Source organism: Canis lupus, chromosome 8, assembly GCF_003254725.2.
Source record: "Canis lupus dingo isolate Sandy chromosome 8, ASM325472v2, whole genome shotgun sequence".
Lineage (NCBI taxonomy): Eukaryota > Metazoa > Chordata > Mammalia > Carnivora > Canidae > Canis > Canis lupus.
The window spans coordinates 39,489,278-39,508,312 of NC_064250.1; the positions used below are offsets into that span (position 1 = coordinate 39,489,278).

At 41.6% G+C, this 19,035-nt stretch overlaps 1 protein-coding gene across 2 annotated transcripts in view; it reads left to right on the forward strand.

Moving 5' to 3' along the window:
• Window positions 1–19,035, forward strand: part of FNTB (farnesyltransferase, CAAX box, beta) — a 64,742-nt gene that overhangs the window by 31,453 nt on the left and 14,254 nt on the right. The window contains exons 5-8 of one of the 2 annotated variants that reach the window (XM_025442707.3): window positions 4,990–5,136; window positions 5,237–5,320; window positions 10,466–10,552; window positions 16,575–16,704. In XM_025442707.3, the coding sequence (XP_025298492.1) occupies window positions 4,990–5,136; window positions 5,237–5,320; window positions 10,466–10,552; window positions 16,575–16,704 (448 nt within the window). The remainder of the gene's footprint in view (window positions 1–4,989; window positions 5,137–5,236; window positions 5,321–10,465; window positions 10,553–16,574; window positions 16,705–19,035) is intronic. The other variant, XM_025442708.3, reaches the window with a different exon arrangement.

A 19,035-nucleotide genomic window follows, 5' to 3' on the forward strand; every position in this document is an offset into this window, starting at 1 on the left:
GTGAAGATACCTTAGGTGGTGCTTTGTGTTTTTTGGCGAGGCACTGCTGGTGGCTAGTGGGGTATAGAGGTCAGGGGTGCTGCCGGATATCCTCCATAGGACGACGGTTCCACCAATGAACAGCTGTGCAGCCCAAAATGTCAGTAGTGCCAAGGTGGAGAAGCCCTGCTCTAAAATGACCAACTTCTAAAATGACTTGACCATAGTTCCAGAACAGCAGCATCCAGAGGCTGACCGCACTTGATGAAGCCACACGATGTATCAGATTCTCCAGGTTGCCAGGGCCTCCTGGAATGGGGGCAAGGCCTGCCTGTCATTCACCCAAACCCTGCTGTACTCTGCTAGGGAAGTTTGACTCTCCCTCAGACTAAGCCCAAGTTGTTTTCTGGTGTGAAATTCAAAAGACGTAGTCCTAGAGGAAGCCTGATGCCCATGCATCCATCTTGTATCGGCCTCACCTTCCAAGCCATCCTGCTCAAGGATGACTATTCCGATTTCCAAAGCTGTCATATTTGTAACTTACTCTAGGCCAGCAGTCTGTCCCTGGTAAGCTGTTCTGGTACTGAAGGTTTCCTTAGCTCTCACCTGAATTCTGCTGCTGCAGATCAGCTTCGCTGTTCATTTCTCTACTAGAAGGTTTGTGCAATTACCTTTTGTACACTTGGTGTATTTTGCTGCGTAGTTTCCTCACAGTGTTTGCCTGTAATATTAAGCCATTTAATATTTTTAATATTTAGTCATTTTTATGACTCTCACCTAAACCTCCTTTGAGTTGGAAAATGGAGGCTTGAGCCAGATATGGTTATGATCACCATTGTGTTTCATTCATTCATTCATTCATTCATTCATTCATTTACTTAGATTTTATTTATTTATTCGAGAAAGAGAGTGAGTGAAAAAGAGCATGAGTGAGGTACAGGGGTATGGAGAGAGAGAGAGAGAGAGAGTAGATTTCTTGCTGAGCAGGGAGCCTGATGCAGAACTCGATCCCAGGACCCTGAGATCATGACCTGAGCCGAAGGCAGATGCTTTACCAACAGAGCCATGCAGGCGCCCCCAGCACTATGTTTGTGCTCTTAGCAAGTGTTGTTATTTTAATTCATAACTCATGGGCCCTAACCTCAGGTCCTTTTTCTCTTAAATTCCTAGCCCTTTCCCTTGGTAAATTTATATGCTTTATTCATCCCCACTCCTACCATGGCTAAGTATATTATTTGTTACTTGTCCCTGTTCCATTTGTTTTATTCTTATGTGCTTCTGATTTGTTTTGTTCTTCTGGACTTTAATTCTCATCTTGGAGGTGTTTCTCTGCTCCTTTGGAATTATTTGTTCACTGTACATGCTTTAGCATACTTCGTCCAAGTTGGTGACAGCGATACCTAGAATCAAGCACTTTAGGTCATTCTTCAACCATCACCTCAAAGTCTGAATAAACCCCTTATGAGGCTGACAGTAAATCCTTGATACTCTTGCTTTGAACTTGATCTTCTCACAGGTCTCACATACTTTTTTTTTTTTAAGACTTTACTTATTTATTCATGAGAGACAGAGAGAAAGGCAGAAACATAGGCAAAGGGAGAAGCAGGCTCCCTCTTGGGAGCCTGATGTGGCACTCGATCCCAGGACCCTGAGATCATGCCCTGAGCCAAAGGCAGACACTCAACCACTGAGCCACCCTGGTGCCCCCTTCTCATAGACTTTTTAATTTGAATCACAGTGTTGATGTTTGATAGAATTTTCCACAATGATGGAAATGTTCTCTATTTTGTGGTAGCCACTGGGGGTGTGTAGCTATTGAACAGTTGCAGCATGGCTTGTGTGACCAAAGAGCTAAATTTTAAATTAATTTAACTTAATTTAATTAATTCAATTTAAAATTTAAATGGCCTCATGTGGCTAGTCACTGCCTATTGGACAGTACAGATCTTTCGCATTGCTACCCAAAATGTGGTTCCCCAGACTAGTGGCATTACTGCCCGCTGGAGTTTGCTGAAAGAGCAGACTCTCAAGCCCACCTAGCTCTTCTGAGTCAGAGCTGCAGTTTAACAAGGTTCTTGGGTGATTTCCATGTGCACTCAAGTTTGAGAGGCACTGATATTTGGCAGTACATTGATTGGAGCCACATGGGAATTAAAAAAAAAAACATGGCCACTTGGGTCCCACCCTCAGTGATTCTGATTTCATTGGTATTAAGTATGGCCTGGGCTTTGAATTTTTTAAAAAAACATACCCCAAATGATTCTAATTGCTCAGCTAAGGCCTGTGATTCTTAGACTTTGTGTATAGTCACTTCATTTGGGAATTTGGTAAAAATATGGAGGCCCAGGCTTGTCTCTGTTTACTCACTCTCCAGTGATTGTGGTATACACATGTTGGGTTTGAAAATCCCTGATCTTAAAAAAAAAAAAAAGAAAAAGAAAAGAAGGAAGGAAGGAAGGAAGGAAGGAAGGAAGGAAGAAAAGAGAAAGAAAGAAAGAAAGAAAGAAAGAAAGAAAGAAAGAAAGAAAGAAAGAAAGAAAAAGAAAAGAAAAAAGAAAAGAAAAAGAGAAAGAGGGAGGGAGGAAGGAAAGGAAGGAAAGGAAGGAAAGGAAGGAAAGGAAGGAAAGGAAGGAAGGAAGGAAGGAAGGAAGGAAGGAAGGAAGGAAGAAAGAAAATCCCTGATCTTGGGGGCAGCATGGGTGGCGGTTTGGCGCCGCCCTCAGTCCAAGTCGTGGTCCTGGAGACGTGGGACTGAGTCCCACCTCGGGCTCCCTGCATGGAGCCTGCTTCTCCCTCTGCCTGTGTCTCTGCCTCCCTCTGTGTGTCTTTCATGAAAAAATAAATAAAATCTTAAAAAAACAATCCCTGATCTTAAAGATAGTTTCCCACTTTGTTGGTAATTGTCACATTAGCTAGAATGAAATGCCTTGCTGACTTGAAAGAAAACAGGTTACTAGCTTTTTCTGTCATAGGACTAAATGAATGATGCATGAATACCTGTTCTTCATAGAGTCTGTCGCTCTTGGTGTTTGCATCATGTTTCCTGCTTGTGATTTTTTTTTTTAAACTAGGTTGGTGAATTTCTGGTCTCTAAGATAAATTTTTCCTCCCCCTTCTATAGATAGAAATCTCAATCACATTTTGGTTTTCATAGTTGCTAAGAACTCTGCTAATGACAGTTGGTAGCTTCACGGTCAATTTGCCAGGTCCTTAAGGTGTGAGTTGGAAAGCCTCTGGAGCAGAATGTTCTGTTATATGGGAACATCTGAGAGTCCAGAAAAGCCCAACCCTGCCCCCTAACGTAGCCCCGTGGCCAGTCAGATGCTGCATGTCAGCTGAGGGAGGTTGGCATGGAGGGATGATTTAAAGGTGTCTGGTACATTCAGATCCCAGATCATTGGACATTAGGCTACAGGATCAGGGTGTTGGATTTGGCAGGATTCTATCTTGGGAGTTGGGAAAGAGAATGAATGGATGACTAGGTGACTCTTTTTCTTTTCTTTTTTTTTTTTTTTTAATGTACTGTTAAGTTTTTTATCAACTAAAACCTTTTGTTTTGTATGCTAGTACAGCCAGCTTTGTCAGGATGTGAATTTATTAGCTATTTGTTTCCAGGAAATAGGATATGAATTGATGAAGGTTTGGAAAATACGTTAGGAACAAACTTATTTTCTCTGTGAAAATTGCTACTACAAAAAAGCCAGAGAACTGTCTTCCTCCTCTGATGATCCAACTTCAGAGGATCAACTTCCTCCTGTTTCCTACAGTAAAATCTGAGGTGCAGATTTAAGGGAGTGTGTATTTTTTTTTTTTTTTTAACCTGTGAAGACTTCAGAGCTCTAGTAGTGAATCAGCAGCATTTTCTCTTGCTGTCCCTGACAGATAATGGAAGGTCTGAAATCAAAAGTCATCAGATATGATACAGAAAAGCAGTAATAAACTTGTGCCCCCATGGGGATGAACTAGACTCTATGTGGTCTCTATGTGGCAGCAGTAGATAAGAAAGAATGAGATCAAAGAGTCCAGGGAAAGAAGGCTGCCCGAGCACTAGGGCAGAGATTTGCAGCTTGTTCTCTTAAATGGAAGCTTGTCCGAATAGGAAGCCTGTGATCCTGACTGAGTTGTGGGGAAAGAGCTCAATTACCAGGACTTTCCTGGGGTACCCCTTCCCGGTGAACTTTAGAGGACCTTGGATAACTAGGGGCTCCCTGGGTTTGACCTCAGGCAAGGATGTTGCCTCTAGGCAACCAGATGCCATGCTTGGAGGCAAACCCTCAATGAACGTTTTCCATCAGTGAGGGAACTGGAGCCTCTATGGATTGGTGTGAAAAAATTCTCCAAAAGCCTGTAGGCTGGGATTCATTTTTGTGATATGAGTCAGCATTGCTTAAGTTGGCCACAATTGAGGTGAGCATGATAGAAGTCCATTTCTTTTGTTCTCCTAACCATGGAGGCAGACTCCATTACAGCTTGTTTCTTGCTGGTGGTAGGAATAAAAGTCAGAAGCCCCTGGGAGCAAGAAGACATCTTTTTAAGTGTTCTGGGTAGGCCGAGGTGGTGGCTGTCGACCAGGGTAGTTGGCGTGGACAATATTTGGGCACCACCACAGTTTAGGCAGAATTCAATTTAGGGACCTCAGAGGCAGGGCGAAGGGACTGGTTCCACAGACCCAGGATGGCAAGCCAAGTGAAGAGTATGGGAAAGATTTGACTAAGAAGCATGAGACTTATTATTTCCAGTTCTATGAAAGGCTCTTTGTATCAGCCTGGTGGTCTGCTCCTTGCTTCACAGCTAGGTGAGTCCTTAAATGCAAAACCCAGAAAGAAAGGCATTCAGAATAGCAAGGTAGAGAGTTAGGCCCTTTCCAGAGGTTAATTATATTCAATATATGTTCAGTAGGTGGGAGAGGGTTTTTTCCCCCTTTGGGGTAAAGTCATGGACTCTGGTGAGAGTTGTTGTTTTTAAGTAAATACTCTCTGACTTGGGTTTTCCCTTTGGCTGTGTACCTAGTGTGTGTCAGTTCCTGGAGCTGTGTCAAAGTCCAGAAGGTGGCTTTGGAGGGGGCCCTGGCCAGTACCCGCACCTTGCACCCACATATGCAGCAGTCAATGCCTTGTGCATCATTGGCACCGAGGAGGCCTATGGCGTCATCAACAGGTACAGCCAAAGCCAGCAGTGCCAGACACCCGGAGGGCCCTGCCTGCTGACACTGAACTGACCATTGCTGTCTCCTGCCTCTCGCCTATTTGTTTCTCAGAGAGAAGCTTCTTCAGTATTTGTACTCTTTGAAGCAACCTGATGGCTCTTTTCTCATGCACGTTGGAGGTGAGGTGGATGTGAGGTGAGTGGGGTTTTTCTCAGGCTGCTGCATCAGTAGATTCTAGAGCTTATCTGCCATCGGAGATGCCAAACCCAAGAAACAACATAGAGAATCTGCTGACATAGAATGACTTTCAGTGATACAGTCCATAATCATGGTAAACATGATACAGATGTCTTTAGGTGGCACTGTCACTTCTATGTAAATGTCAAAATATAAGACAAGAACAAAATCACATGCTTTTATTTTAAAAATCAAAAATTTATTTGGTTGGTATAAAATGACATAACATATTATAACTATATAGTGGGATAGAGCTTTTTATCTCTCTGGGATAGGCAAGGAGAAGGAAGCCCAGTAGAGACCTCCTAAATATTTTCTGAATGAATTTGATGAAACTGTGAGAATGTCTATCACCTCTATGAGAATTTTTTGGGAGGTGCAAAAACCCATGGGGGCCAGTAGAGTGCAGGGAAATAGAGTTTCAATAAGACCAGTTGGCTCAAAATTACTATTTTACTCTAAAATTATCTGATGTACCTAGTAAGTAGCTCGCTCATCTGGCAGGAGATTACTAAAGCATATGGGGAGTCACTAAGTCATTTCTCAAAGGTGGCCCATCATTGAGATTTTATACTAACTTCTTAGTATTTAATTACAAAAGTATGGTTTTTTGAGCTTTCTTTAGCAAAGCCATCTTACTGCCTTATTTGTAAATGTGTTTAGCTTCTATATAAGTTGATTAATTTTCTGGCCTAACCATTGGTTTGAAAGTAAGGGGGGAGAAGAAAACATAATGTGTCTATTCAAACCAAAAACCTGTTACCCACTGGAAAAATGGTTTCTTATAACACTTCCAGTACCAAATGTATGTGTTTTTTTTTCTCCTGTTAAATAATTTTGATGCCAGCTAACCAGGTTTAGCTCAGATTCCACAGGTTAGGGGCTCAGTCCCACAGGATCACCCCCATTTCAGATGCTAGTCACAAGATGTGTGTCCCCATGTTACTCACACTTCTGTCTGACTCGGCTGCAAATCAGAGGTTCCCATGACCCCTCTTCAGGTTCAGCAACCTGGTAGGATGGCTTACAGGACTCAGGGAAACACTTTACTTTTTGGTTTATTGCAAAGGATATTATAAAGGACACAAATAAACAGCCAGATGAAGAGGTATGTAGGGCGAGGTTGGAAGGGGCCAGAGCACAGGAATTTCTATCCCTAGAAGTTGGAGTATGCCACCCTCCTGGCTGACACATGGATACATTCACCAACCCGGAAGCTCCCCAGATCCATTCACTTAGGGTTTTTCTGGAAGTTGTGTTGTAGAGTCATGATTGATGAAATCACTGGCCATTGGTAATTCAGTCATTCTGCAGCCTCTCCCCTCAGGAGAGTGGGTCTAGAAGTTCCAACCCTCTAATCATGTGGTCCATCCCTTCAGCAAGCAGCCCATCCTCCAGGAGTCAGCTCATTAGCATAATGCAGGTGTGCTTGACCTGGGCTTGTTCTGAATAACTGAAGACTCTCCTATCACCCAGTCACTCAGGAAATTCCAAGGGTGGTTTTTTTTTTTTTTTTTTTTTTTTTTTTGGTAGTTCATATTTTATTTGATTATACTGCATGCATTGTGCCTGAATATTCATTTTTTTTAATTTAAATTCAATTTGCCAACATATAGTATAACACCCAGTGCTCATCCCATTCCAAGGATTTTAGGAGCCCTGTACCAGGAATCTGGGAGAAAACCACATATGTATTTTTATTATATCATAATATCCCAATATCTCTTAAAATTTTAACAATCTGCTACATTGTTAAAATGTAAACTGAGGCAAATTTTACAAATGTAAGAGTTTGAGCAAAAATCTGTTCAAATCAGCAGCATCTAACCCAGGAGATAGAAAGGTACTCCCAGGAGCTACACAAAATGAAGAGACTTTTGTAGGCAGAAAGGAGCCGGAGCAAGGAAGTTATACTCAGCAAACCAAGTGGGTCAGTTATTGGAAGGTTACTTTCCTTTAGGGTGCAGCCGGATTCTAGCAGGCACATGACCTAACCAGTGCTGATCAGGTGATTCCTGATTAACTGGTTTAAGATTTCATTTCTAGGGAGCTGAAACTGTGATTAAGTATCAGTTTGGTGAGGTGGGGCTTAGCATAAGTGACTCCATTTGGGGCCTGTTGTCTCATTTTTAACCCTGTAAATGCCAGCAAAACCAATATAACTAATGAAGAAAAGCAGTATTGTGTTGACCTTTCTTAAGGAAAAAGTTAAAAGTGTCCCCCACCCCCCACAGGCACTATATTTTCATTTCTGTTCTAAGATAGTCCAACTGAATATGCACAATCTCAAAAATTAGCTTTTAAAAACTTTTGACATTAGTAGGCAAAAGCCAGATTGTTTTAGCATTGTATCACATACCTTTTTCAGATGTGATTATTCTCTAACTTATTAGTTCCAGCGCGAGTTTTTTTTTTCCCCTGTGGTCTTATTTATATCTGCTAGACAAATGCTAGAAAACTTCTCTAGTAAAATGTATCTGTTCCACCAAAGAGTCCTGCAGCCATGTTACCTGTACCTAAGCTCCTCTGGTAATGTGCTCCATTCTAGCCATGCTTTTTATTTGCATAGGATCAGAGACACTAACACTTACTTGCTTTGCCTGGTTTCAAGTATCCCAATTCCATCATTTCTTGCTTGGTATTTCATTGTCCTTTGCCTGAAAGTGTCAGCCAGGACTCCAGAGTGCTTGTTGAGTGGGTCTGACCAGGAGAGAAGCAGCAGTGATGGGGGGCGGGGGGGGCGAGGAATGGGGGGGGTTACATTCGGGCAGCTGGAGGCTAGTATGTCTCATTCTGAGTTAGACAGAGTGGTCTCTCGATCTTTCCTGTCTGTCACAATTCCTAATTGTTTCCGGGATAAGTTTGTTCAAGGGTTTATGGCACCGGCGTGCTGCCAGTGATCAGATTGCAGTGAATTCCTGGCAAGTGCCATTCTTTCTCAGTTCTCAGGAAAGCAGTAATTATTTATTACTGACCTCCTAATCTAGATTGTATAACCTGGAGCGTTCTGTGAGGGTAGGGGGCTAGACAGAGAGCCAGCATTTGCTAAAGTTGAGGTGACAGGGTGTAGAGTATGTCCAAGAAAGCAGTTTCGTGTTGCTGAAGTATAGAGGGCCTCATAGGCAGTAGAAGTGAAGCTGGAAGGACAGTCTGGGACCAGACTTGAGGGGTCCTGAAATCTCCTTAAGAAGTAGGGAGTTTCCAAAAAAAAAAAAAAAAAAAAAAAAAAGAAGTAGGGAGTTTAAGAGCAGTGGGAGGCCACGGACCAGTTTTAAGTAGATAGTGATGTGGTCTGATTTGTATTTTTATTAGAACTTCTCCAGTGGTAGTAATAGATTGGCATGTTATAGTAAAAGTCCTCTGGTTTCAGGGCTGAAGGGAGGAAGACCAGTCAGGAAGTTGATCCTGGTAATAGTGACTTGGATTTGGGGGACAGCAGAGACAATGGAGAGTAGTGAACAGATTTGAGAGATGTGATGAGTAGATGGATAGAGAGAGGAAGAAACTGCATGAAAAAGGTGTGTTTTGTTCCCTCCCCATTTCCGTGTGAGATCTAGGACTTGAGGCTTCTGGCATGATGTCTCAGTTCTCCCATTAGGGAGAGGCAGGCTACATTGTTGGCTGCCTCCCTACCTCAGAGGTTACATTAAGGTTCAAGAGCAAATACTGTGGAACCCCTATGAGAGGCTCAAAACCTGAAAGAAATTAGATCAGACCTCTGAAGTTAGCTTGTGGTTGATGATAATGTTTGGCATGTAGGCCTCTTGCATGCTTCTGATGCCTGCTGGACTAACTCAGCCTCTGCTGTGCCTTGGCCAGTGTGAGCAGGCTGATGAAAAGGCTGGTAGGGGGATCCCTGGGTGGCGCAGCGGTTTGGCGCCTGCCTTTGGCCCAGGGCGCGATCCTGGAGTCCCGGGATCGAATCCCACGTCAGGCTCCCGGTGCATGGAGCCTGCTTCTCCCTCTGCCTGTGTCTCTGCCCCTCTCTCTCTCTCTGTGACTATCATAAATAAATAAAAAAAATCTTAAAAAAAAAAAAAGGCTGGTAGGATAATAACACTTGCAGCTTCCGCAGAGATTTCTGTGGAATACCTTGTAAGTTTGGCTTAGTATGATGTCCATGTTGAAAGATATGGAAACTGGACTCTTCTCTTTCCTCCCTTTTATATTCCTTAGGAGCCCTTAGAAAAAGGATTTGTAAACAGAATCAGAACAGACAGTTTTTGTCTTCATTGTAAAATGGAGCTGAGATGCTGGATATTTGAAAGGGGCATAGAAGGAAAGAAAACACAGTTTGTAGATATATTACATAAAAGAGGGAGAAGCTGAAATAAAACGTGTCCTGAGAAGAATTACGGCTGGCAGGATGGAATGGCAAGAATTATTCCAAATCAAGTAGGCTAACATTAAAAAAAAAAAAAAAAAAAGATGTTCTCTTTCTTTTTCATTTAAGTGTGTGTGTATGTGTGTGTGTGTGTGTGTGTGTATACATGTACTGGTGGGATGCTTGAAATCAAAGCCCTTTCTTCTTCTAAAGGCCTAAGGAAAGTATCTGAGTAGACTTATCTATTCCTGTCCCTCTCATCTGGATTAAGCAGACATGAGGGTCTAGAGCCCTGCGTTGGAGTGACTGTTGCAGAAAAAAAAAATATATAGTTAACCTATAATGTGTCCATGCCATAAACAGAAATCCTGGGTTTGAAATATTACTGACATCTGAGTGAATGAACATATCAGAAATACCCGAATGACACCATGGAAGTTTGGGAATCATTATTGGCCTTTGAAAGAAGAGCTAAATTCACCTTGGATATGAATTGATATGGTTGTTATCTCCTCTGATGTAGATTTGACCATGTGGAGGTAGGGAGACTAGAATGTCATGTTCTTTCACTGAAGCCACGCTGTGAGCAACTCTATCCAAATAGAATGTCAAACCTCTCAGTTGGAGACCCAGGAGGACTGACCATGTGCCAGGAGTGAGGACAGGAGGTGATTACAGCTTACCAGGCAGAGAGCAATCTGCCTGAGAAGTTCAGTGAACCTTATATCAGGTCTTCCTTAAAGTTTAACTCTGTCTCCCTCTGTTTCCACCCCTTCCAGAAGTGCATACTGTGCTGCCTCCGTAGCTTCTCTGACCAACATCATCACTCCAGACCTCTTTGAGGGCACTGCCGAATGGATAGCAAGGTGAGAGGTGCTGGGATATGTCCCGGCCTCTTAGAAAGCAGGTGGTCAAGATTCCGAAAAAATAAAGAAAATGAAAAAGGAATGGAAGAGAATATAAAATTACAAGAGATGGATTGGGGTTGTAGCATTGTGTGTTTCAAAAATATGTTAAAAGTTTTCTTTTTTCCAAACTTTGTGTAGTGTTGTATTATTGTATAGATCGGCAAGGATCAAAACCTTGGGCAAGCAGTACTTGTGGGCATCGAAGTGGATTTAACCACTTTGGAGAGCAATTTGGTAATACCTTAAAGATGCCCTTGCTAATGACCCAATAATCCCACTCCTACAGAAGCTCACCCACATGCATGAAAGAGACAAACATACGCCTTGTTTGTAAGCACAGAAACACGTTAAATGTTCATAAGCACAAGATGGAGAAGCAAGCTAAGGTATAATAAAATAGCAGTTAAAATGGGTGAACCAGAGCTACATGTATCAGTATGGATAAATCTCAAAAACAACACTGAGGTAAAATAAAGGATGTGAAAACATGCAGATTAGCACACTTAAAATTTGAAAACATGTACACTAATTCTGTATTATTTATGGGGAAAAAATCACATGTGGTAATATAAAAACATGCATGGGAAGGATAAACACCAAATTCAGGATGGTAGTTACTTCCTGGGGGAGAGCAGAGGAAATGAAATCAGGAGACGTCTACCCTTCTCCACAGGAGACTTCAACTGTATCTGTAATGGTTCCTTTCTTTGAGATCAAAGAAAGACCTGAAGTGTATATGACTAAATTAAAGCTAGGTGGTACATACATGTACACTCTATAAATTATTTGCTGTACTTCCCTAGATGCTTCAAGTATCTCAGGATTTAAAAAAAAAGTATAGTAGATTTGTATGTCCTATTATGGAATGATATCCAAGCTGTATTTTTTTGTTACATTTTTATTCTTACCAAGTAGTACTTATTACTATGAAAATGTAATTTACAGATAAATCAGATGGTAAACTATGATCATATTTACTTTCCTATATAATATTTATTTTCCTGGAGTTAATCATTACCTCTTTTTAAAAATATATAAATCATGAATTTATTCCCAAATTTTCTACCAGAGCTGTAAAATCACTCTCAATACAGTGAAACACTTTAGGTAATGTATCAGTTCTTGTGTGTGTGTGTGTGTGTGTGTGTGTGTGTGTGTATTTTGAGTTCTCCTTCCTGGAGCACTCTGCCCTCCTGCTTCAGTATGGACAGATTGCTCTCAGCTTGCTGCACAGCAGGCATCCAGAAGCTTCCTTTCAGCCTGAAATTCACTTCACTTCTCTCCTTTGTTGAAGGCCCTGCCCTCCTTTTTCTTGGCTTATTTACTCATTCTAATGAAACACATACTCCAGTAGATCCCAAAAGAGAGCACTTAGGAGATACATTTCTAAGAATGTGCATATTACATATTCTAGTCTCACACTTGATTGAGATTTTACTTGGTTAGAGATTTCTAAATTGAAAACTGTATAAACTGTATTCCTTCAGAATTTTTTAGCATACCTCCATTATCTTTTGGCTCTGAGTGTCATTGTGAAAAAGGCTGGTAATAATCATAAAAACCAACATTTACTGAAGACCTGGTATGTAATACTCACTAGTAAGGTAGCTATAGTTCAGAGATTGAGAGTATAGGCTTTTGAGCTAACCTGCCTGGGTTTAGTTCTTTTTTATACTTTCTGTTTTCTCAGTTAAGATTTCCATCATTACAAGTGTATTTTTTTCCATTTCCCTGAGGTAAATATATAGTTATAATATCTGCTTTAAAATTCTTGTATGGTTATTTCCACATCTGGGTATCTTGGAGTTGGCATGTCTGGCATGTCACATTTTCCTGATCCTACATATGTCAAGTAATTATTGGATTGTATTTTAGACATTGTGGAGTCATGGTGTAGAGACTGGATTCTGTTAGATTGCTCTAAAGAATGTTATTGATAGCTTTGGGATGCCTGGGTGGCTCAGTAGTTGAGCGTCTGCCTTTGGCTCAGGTCATGATCCTGCATCGGGCTCCCCACAGGGAGCCTGCCTCTCCCTCTGCTTGTGTCTCTGTCTCTCCCTGTGTGCGTCTCATGAATGAATGAATAAATCAATCAATCAATCAATCAATCTTAAAAAAAAAAAAAAGAATGTTGATAGCTTTGTCTAGCAGCGATCAACTTGATTAGACCCAAACTGCTGATTGAGGCACCTGCACTGAGCAGTGGTTCAGCTCTTTGATTGGTCAGAAGCTGCTTTTGGTTTGCCCAGTGCATGTGTGATCAGTAGTCAGAGACATCACAGTGAAGTTTAAACACGGAATTTGGGGTTTTCCTTCCCTGACTCTTTTTTCTGGTATTCCTCCTCAGTTTCTGTCTTACCAGAAAAATGATGGGCTTTCTATTAGTTTCAACTGCCCTCCACTGACCCCTATGCCACCACTGGGTGGCATCCATCCTCAGGGCAAAATGGGAAGACAAATATAGGGTGGGGGAGGGAAGAGACCGTCTCCTGCTGTTGTCTGCTCCAACTTTTAAATACTCGCTAAAATCTGCCTGCCTTTTTTTCAGTCTACTGAACCCTTAGGAAGTTGTTTCCATGTGTTTTGTCCAGAGTGTATGGCTAGTATCCCGAGGAGGATTGGTTTGTTAGGCACTTACTAGACATGGAACTCTGACTCCTTGGGTTTGAATCTTAGTTTTGTCATTTAATAGCTTTGGACCAGTTATTTCACTTCTCCATGCCATAGTTTCCTTGCATGTCAAATGGTGGGATACTGAATTTGATATTAAGCTGAAATGCAAGGAATTTAAATGGCCAAAACCTATTATCGTAACCACTGCCTCCCAATGCCATTGTATTCCCAATCCATTGTATGTTTTTATTTCTCTTTTTCTCTGCCCCACCTTATCCCCCTCCCTAGAAGTTTTTGGAATCTTTATTCTTGCTGTTTGGAAACTTCATGCTGATGAACCGTGGTAGGGATATATATATATTTTTTTCTTTCTTTTTTTTCTTTTCTTTCTCTCTCTCTTTCTTTTTTGTACTCAGCGGTGTCTTCAATCTGGAATTGCGTATACTTTAGTTCCAAGAATCTTTATTATTGCTTTGATAACTTCTCTCCCTCTATTTTCTGTGTTTGCTCTTTTTATCACCTTGTATAAGTAGGAGTGGTCTTCTGATTTTTCAAATTATTTTGCCTTTTTTTTTTTTTTTTTTTTTAACTCTTATAGTCCTTATTTGTACTTCTGGGAGATTCCCCTACCTTTTATTTTCTAATCCTTCTGTTGAGTTTTTATTTCAGCAACCTATTTTAAATTTTCCAGAGCTTGTTTTATCCTCATTTATAAAAGAAATACTTTTTTATTTCTTGTTTCAGGCATATTTTATATTTTTATTTCATATAATACTTTATCTAAAAAGTCTGCTTCTCCAGCTTCTTTTTGTGTGTCTGTTCCGGTCTCTCTCTTTTGTATTAGAGACTGCTAAAATGTCTGGTGTTTGTATTTAGGAGCCAAGTGCTAAAAAGCTAATGGAGAGTTTTGTGTGCCAGAGTGGGCTAGGATTCAGCCTTTTACCCCAATGGGGTTTTTCCCTTGGGCTTATCAGCTTCCCTTGAGAGAATCTTCCAGATTCCTGGTTGGTGTATGAAGTTGGTAGCCAGCTTTGTGAAATACTAGGAGGAAAAGGGGTGGTGGGTGGTGGGTGGTGGTGGTGGTGGTGTTTGTGTTCAGATTATAGATTCTCACATAGTCCCCTGCTCAGTGTGGTGCCTCCCTCCTGCTCTCACCCTGGGCCTTCCACCAGAGCACATCATCTTGCTGTCTGTTGCCTCCTGCTGCTCAGTTTCTGGTGAGAAACTGGGGCTGGTGTAGGTTTCTCTAATCTCTTAAGTCCGTTACTTCTTATCTCTTTACTGGCTTTCGAAATTTCGTTATCTCCTATCTGTGTTCATATCTTCTCCTATGTTCTTTACCCTTGTAGATTTATCCCTTTTTAAATTCCTTTCTTTTCATTTTACTGGGCTCTTGTGCTCAATCTGTTAGGTTTAACTGGAAGTCCCTCCCAAATAATTTTACTAAATTTACTGATTTACAGTTATTAAAATTGCTCCCATGCATATAAAAGGGAGGAAAGGTGGAATGTAAATTGCGTGCATTCACATTTGTGTGTGTGTGTGTATGTGTGTGTGTAGAGAAAGGCGGATGCGTAGAAACTGACAGTGGTCACTGCTGGTGAGAGGGGACTAGGGTGGGCAGAAGATTAACTTCTCATTATTTATTCTCTAACACTATCTGGGTTTCTTTTTAACTCAAAAAATTTCTTGAAAGATGAGTTAAGAAAAGTTAAGACTAAGAAAAATGTGAAGAGGTCCCTGGCATGTTCTTCACTCATCAAGCTTTTCACACTTGAGCTATTCCTATGTTCCACGCTGCTGAATGTGAAGGAAGGAAAACTCCCCACTTGGGTGGCAGCAAGGTCTTGAGACAGAGGCGCTGAAGCGTCTGTGCAGGGAATGGTTGCCAATTTGTGACTTGGCCCTCTGCACTGTGATGTCCCTGGGCCCGGGGACTGACCTGAAAAAGGCCTGTGAGTTACCAAGGTGCCAGGCCTCTAGGGAAAGGTGCCTGGAAGACGGACAGTCTTACTGCTGCATTTCTCTTCCAACTGGAAGTTCTCCCCACTCTGGGAGCAAGTGCTCATCCACCTGTGCACCTGTACTCTAGACCGTGAGGCAGACACGCCTGCAGAGTACGACTCTGTATACATACTTGGAGATCACTGGAAGTAAAGTCCTACATTGTTGTATGAAAATATACTAAAAAGGAAATTTCTTTATTTCACAGATAAACCATTTGTTATAGGCAAGCAAAAAGAAGAACATCCAAACCACTTATCATCTACCACCAACCACTCTTCTGGTGTATATCTTTCTAGAATTCCAGAAAAATTATATAGTACATTATCACTTTCTAACTTTTTAAAGTAATATATTTGGAACATCTTTAAATATATTTCATAGCATCATTTTAAATGAGTAGTTTTCTGTTGTACAATATGCCATAACATATAACCAGTCCCTGACTCTTGAGCTCCTGAGTTGTTTCTAATATTTCACTGTTATAAGTGAGAATGCAGTAAACGTTCTTGTAATCTGATATTTGAATACATTTTTACTTTTTTTGTAGGATAATTCCTAGAAGTGATCCTATATTGCTGGTCCAAAGATTAGGTGTGTTTTTATGACTAGAGAATATACGATTAATATAGAGTATAACCCCAAATAATCATAATAGTTATTATTCAAATAATAAATTAGTAATTTGAATACATAGGAAGTGATAATTTTAAAGATAAGTTTATTTTTTATAGGAATAAGGGTATTTATGTTCATTATAGAACCTTTTTAAAAATAGAGAAAAGTGGGCAGCCCTGGTGGCCCAGCGGTTTGGCACCACCTTCAGCCCAGGGCATGATCCTGGAGACCCAGAATCGAGTTCCACATCAGGCTCCCTGCGTGGATCCTGCTTCTCCCTCTGCCTGTGTTTCTGCCTCTCTCTCTCTCTCTCTCATGAATAAATAAATAAAATCTTTTTAAAAAAATAGAGAAAAGTAAAAACTATCAGCAATAGACCTGCCTAAAAGATAACTACAATTAGCAATTATTTTTCAATGTTATTCTAACCTAACCTGTGGTTGTCCTACTGTGCGTATGATTTTGTAACTTTTTCCCTAAAAGTGAAGATTTGAAGTACTGTTTGTTACATAAGTCTACTATTTATGAGTGCCCCTCTCCTTTTTTTTGGGGGGGGCGGGGAAGGCATTTCCAAAAGTTAATTAGCTGACATCTTTTCATTCCTAGTTGTGATGGTTCATGTTGTGACCTGAGCAAACTCATTTTCTGCCATCCAGGGTGGTTCTGCACTTGTGCCCACCTCTCCAGCCGGCTGCTCATTGGTTGACACAAACCACTCAATCTTCTCTTCTCAATCTCCTCCTAGGTGTCAGAATTGGGAAGGTGGAATTGGTGGGGTGCCAGGGATGGAAGCCCATGGTGGCTACACTTTCTGTGGTCTGGCTGCACTGGTCATCCTCAAGAAGGAGCGTTACTTGAACTTGAAGAGCTTATTGGTAAGTGTCTGTTGCCCCCTTAGCCTCTCAGGCCCCGGGCCCTTGGTGATGTGACTGCTCAGATTCACAGGGTTTGAGACCATTTGGCTGTGGGAAGGGCCCATGAGTCCCTGTCCTGAGCTCACAAATGCCCTTTAGTAAAGCTTTTCACAGCACATAAATTGGGGTGCTCAGCACTGTTCTGAGAAAGTGGGAGTAGTAAACCTATTCTCGGTCTTGGCTCTTCCTGCCTTTCCATCTTTCCGCTCTGAACTCTCTGTAACATGTTAGGCCAACTCCACAGTCTTCTTTAGTCCCTCACACATTTGGCATGAGCCAGAGTACCTTCTTCCTACTTCTAAGACTACAGCTTCAGTCTCTTTAGAAGCCCTCATGTGTCTTAGAAAGAATCTCCTAAGAGAAAACATCACGACAAGGGCTCTCAGGCCTGTTGAAGCCAAGCTTTTATTACCAACCACAGTATGTGAACATTTAGTGACTATATTTAAGTGAGCTGGGCAGAGTAGGGTGGTTGCATTGAGAAGGTAGCGCAGGCATTTCTCTCTGGACTCTAAGTTCCTGATGAATATTGAAAGTGAATTCAGAAAGCTGTTAGCTCCAGGGAGTCACTCGATTACTGATTTACAACTTAAGTTATCATCAGAGGCCTAGTGTATGAACATACACACACCCAGTGCCACCGTCTTCTGGGAAGAAAACCAGCTGCAATTGAAATTCATCTCCTCTCCCCAAGTGCAGATGTCATCTCTCATCATAGGAACTGTCATGAGACCCATCATGAGCTTCCAAGAAAGTTTCTGTTTTATACTCTGTAGATACACAACCAGCAGTATTTTGTCCTCATCCTTAGGAAGCCTCCTATAGTATACTTTCCTTGAAGGGTCATGTTGAAATGGCCAACTTTGTGCACTAGACTTGGAGTTTGTTAGACCTTACAAAATAAGATCACCTGGGATCCCTGGGTGGCTCAGTAGTTTAGCACCTGCCTTTGGCCCAGGGCGTGATCCTGAAGTCCCAGGATGGAGTTCCACATTGGGCTCCCTGCATGGAGCCTGCTTCTCCCACTGCCTGTGTCTCTGCCTCTCTCTCTCTGTGTGTCTCTCATGAATAAATAAATAAAATCTTAAAAAAAAAATAAAAATAAGATCACCAGTAAGGCATGAAATAGTCCCATTTCCCAGGTAGAAATAAGGAATATATTAGCAGAAGCCTCAGTTATGGTGGCAGTATTCTAGACTTGAGCCCTGTCTCTACTACTTCCTAGCATGACTTAGGAAATTTGTCTGTTTTAGCTGCAATTTTTTTTCTTCTCTATAAAGTATAGACGATAGCTTTCTGACGGTTAAAGGAGAGGTTAGCACTCTGGACTCCGAAGGTAAAAGGAAAGAACATCTATAAATCAGCCTGGCATATAGTAGGTGCTCAATAAATGCCAGTATCCTTCTTACCCAAAACACTCTCTCCCCTCCATTTGCTTTGGGAGAACTAGGACCATGTCTGAAGGATTTTATGAATTCATGTAGCCGAGGGAAACTGAATAAACCCATGGGCTTAGGCATTGGAGAAAATTATTTAGTCTGACTTAAAAACTATTAGTCTGGGAGGGAGGGGACTCAAACCTTAGTCTGTAAGGTAAATAAATATGAAGAATGGACTCCCCACTGTAGTACCTGTTTTCTCTTTTCTTTTTTTTCTTTTTTTTTTTTTTTAATTTTTTTTAAATTTTTATTTATTTATGATAGTCACAGAGAGAGAGAGAGAGAGGCAGAGACACAGGCAGAGGGAGAAGCAGGCTCCATGCACCGGGAGCCTGACGTGGGATTCGATCCCGGGTCTCCAGGATCGCGCCCTGGGCCAAAGGCAGGCGCTAAACCACTGCGCCACCCAGGGATCCCCTGTTTTCTCTTTTCTTGAGTGATGCTTCACCTACTTTCATTAAATGGTGTCATCCCTAAAGCACTGGCTCATTGAAGACTCACTGGGGATATATTAGTGCCTGCACCTGCAGTCTAGTGTTTATGTGTTTCTTCTCAGAGTTTGGGACTTTACTCTTATAGGTAAGTGTTGCCTTGAACAGGGATATAATCTAAACTCTACAACTGCTAATTGAAAGGCAGGCTGCCCCCCGACTCCCAATTCCTTAAAGGATCCTTGGTGGTTCTTTTCAGAAACTCAGTGTAGTAAGAACCTGGGGCAGGGGGATGCCCTACCCCGTACCTTTCAGTTCTGAAAGTCCATGGCTGGTGGCTGGAACTGCCCGGGAGGGAAACGGAGATGGTGTTATCTTCTCAGCCAGTTGGTTCTGCTCATTCCTGGAGGCCAAACCCACAG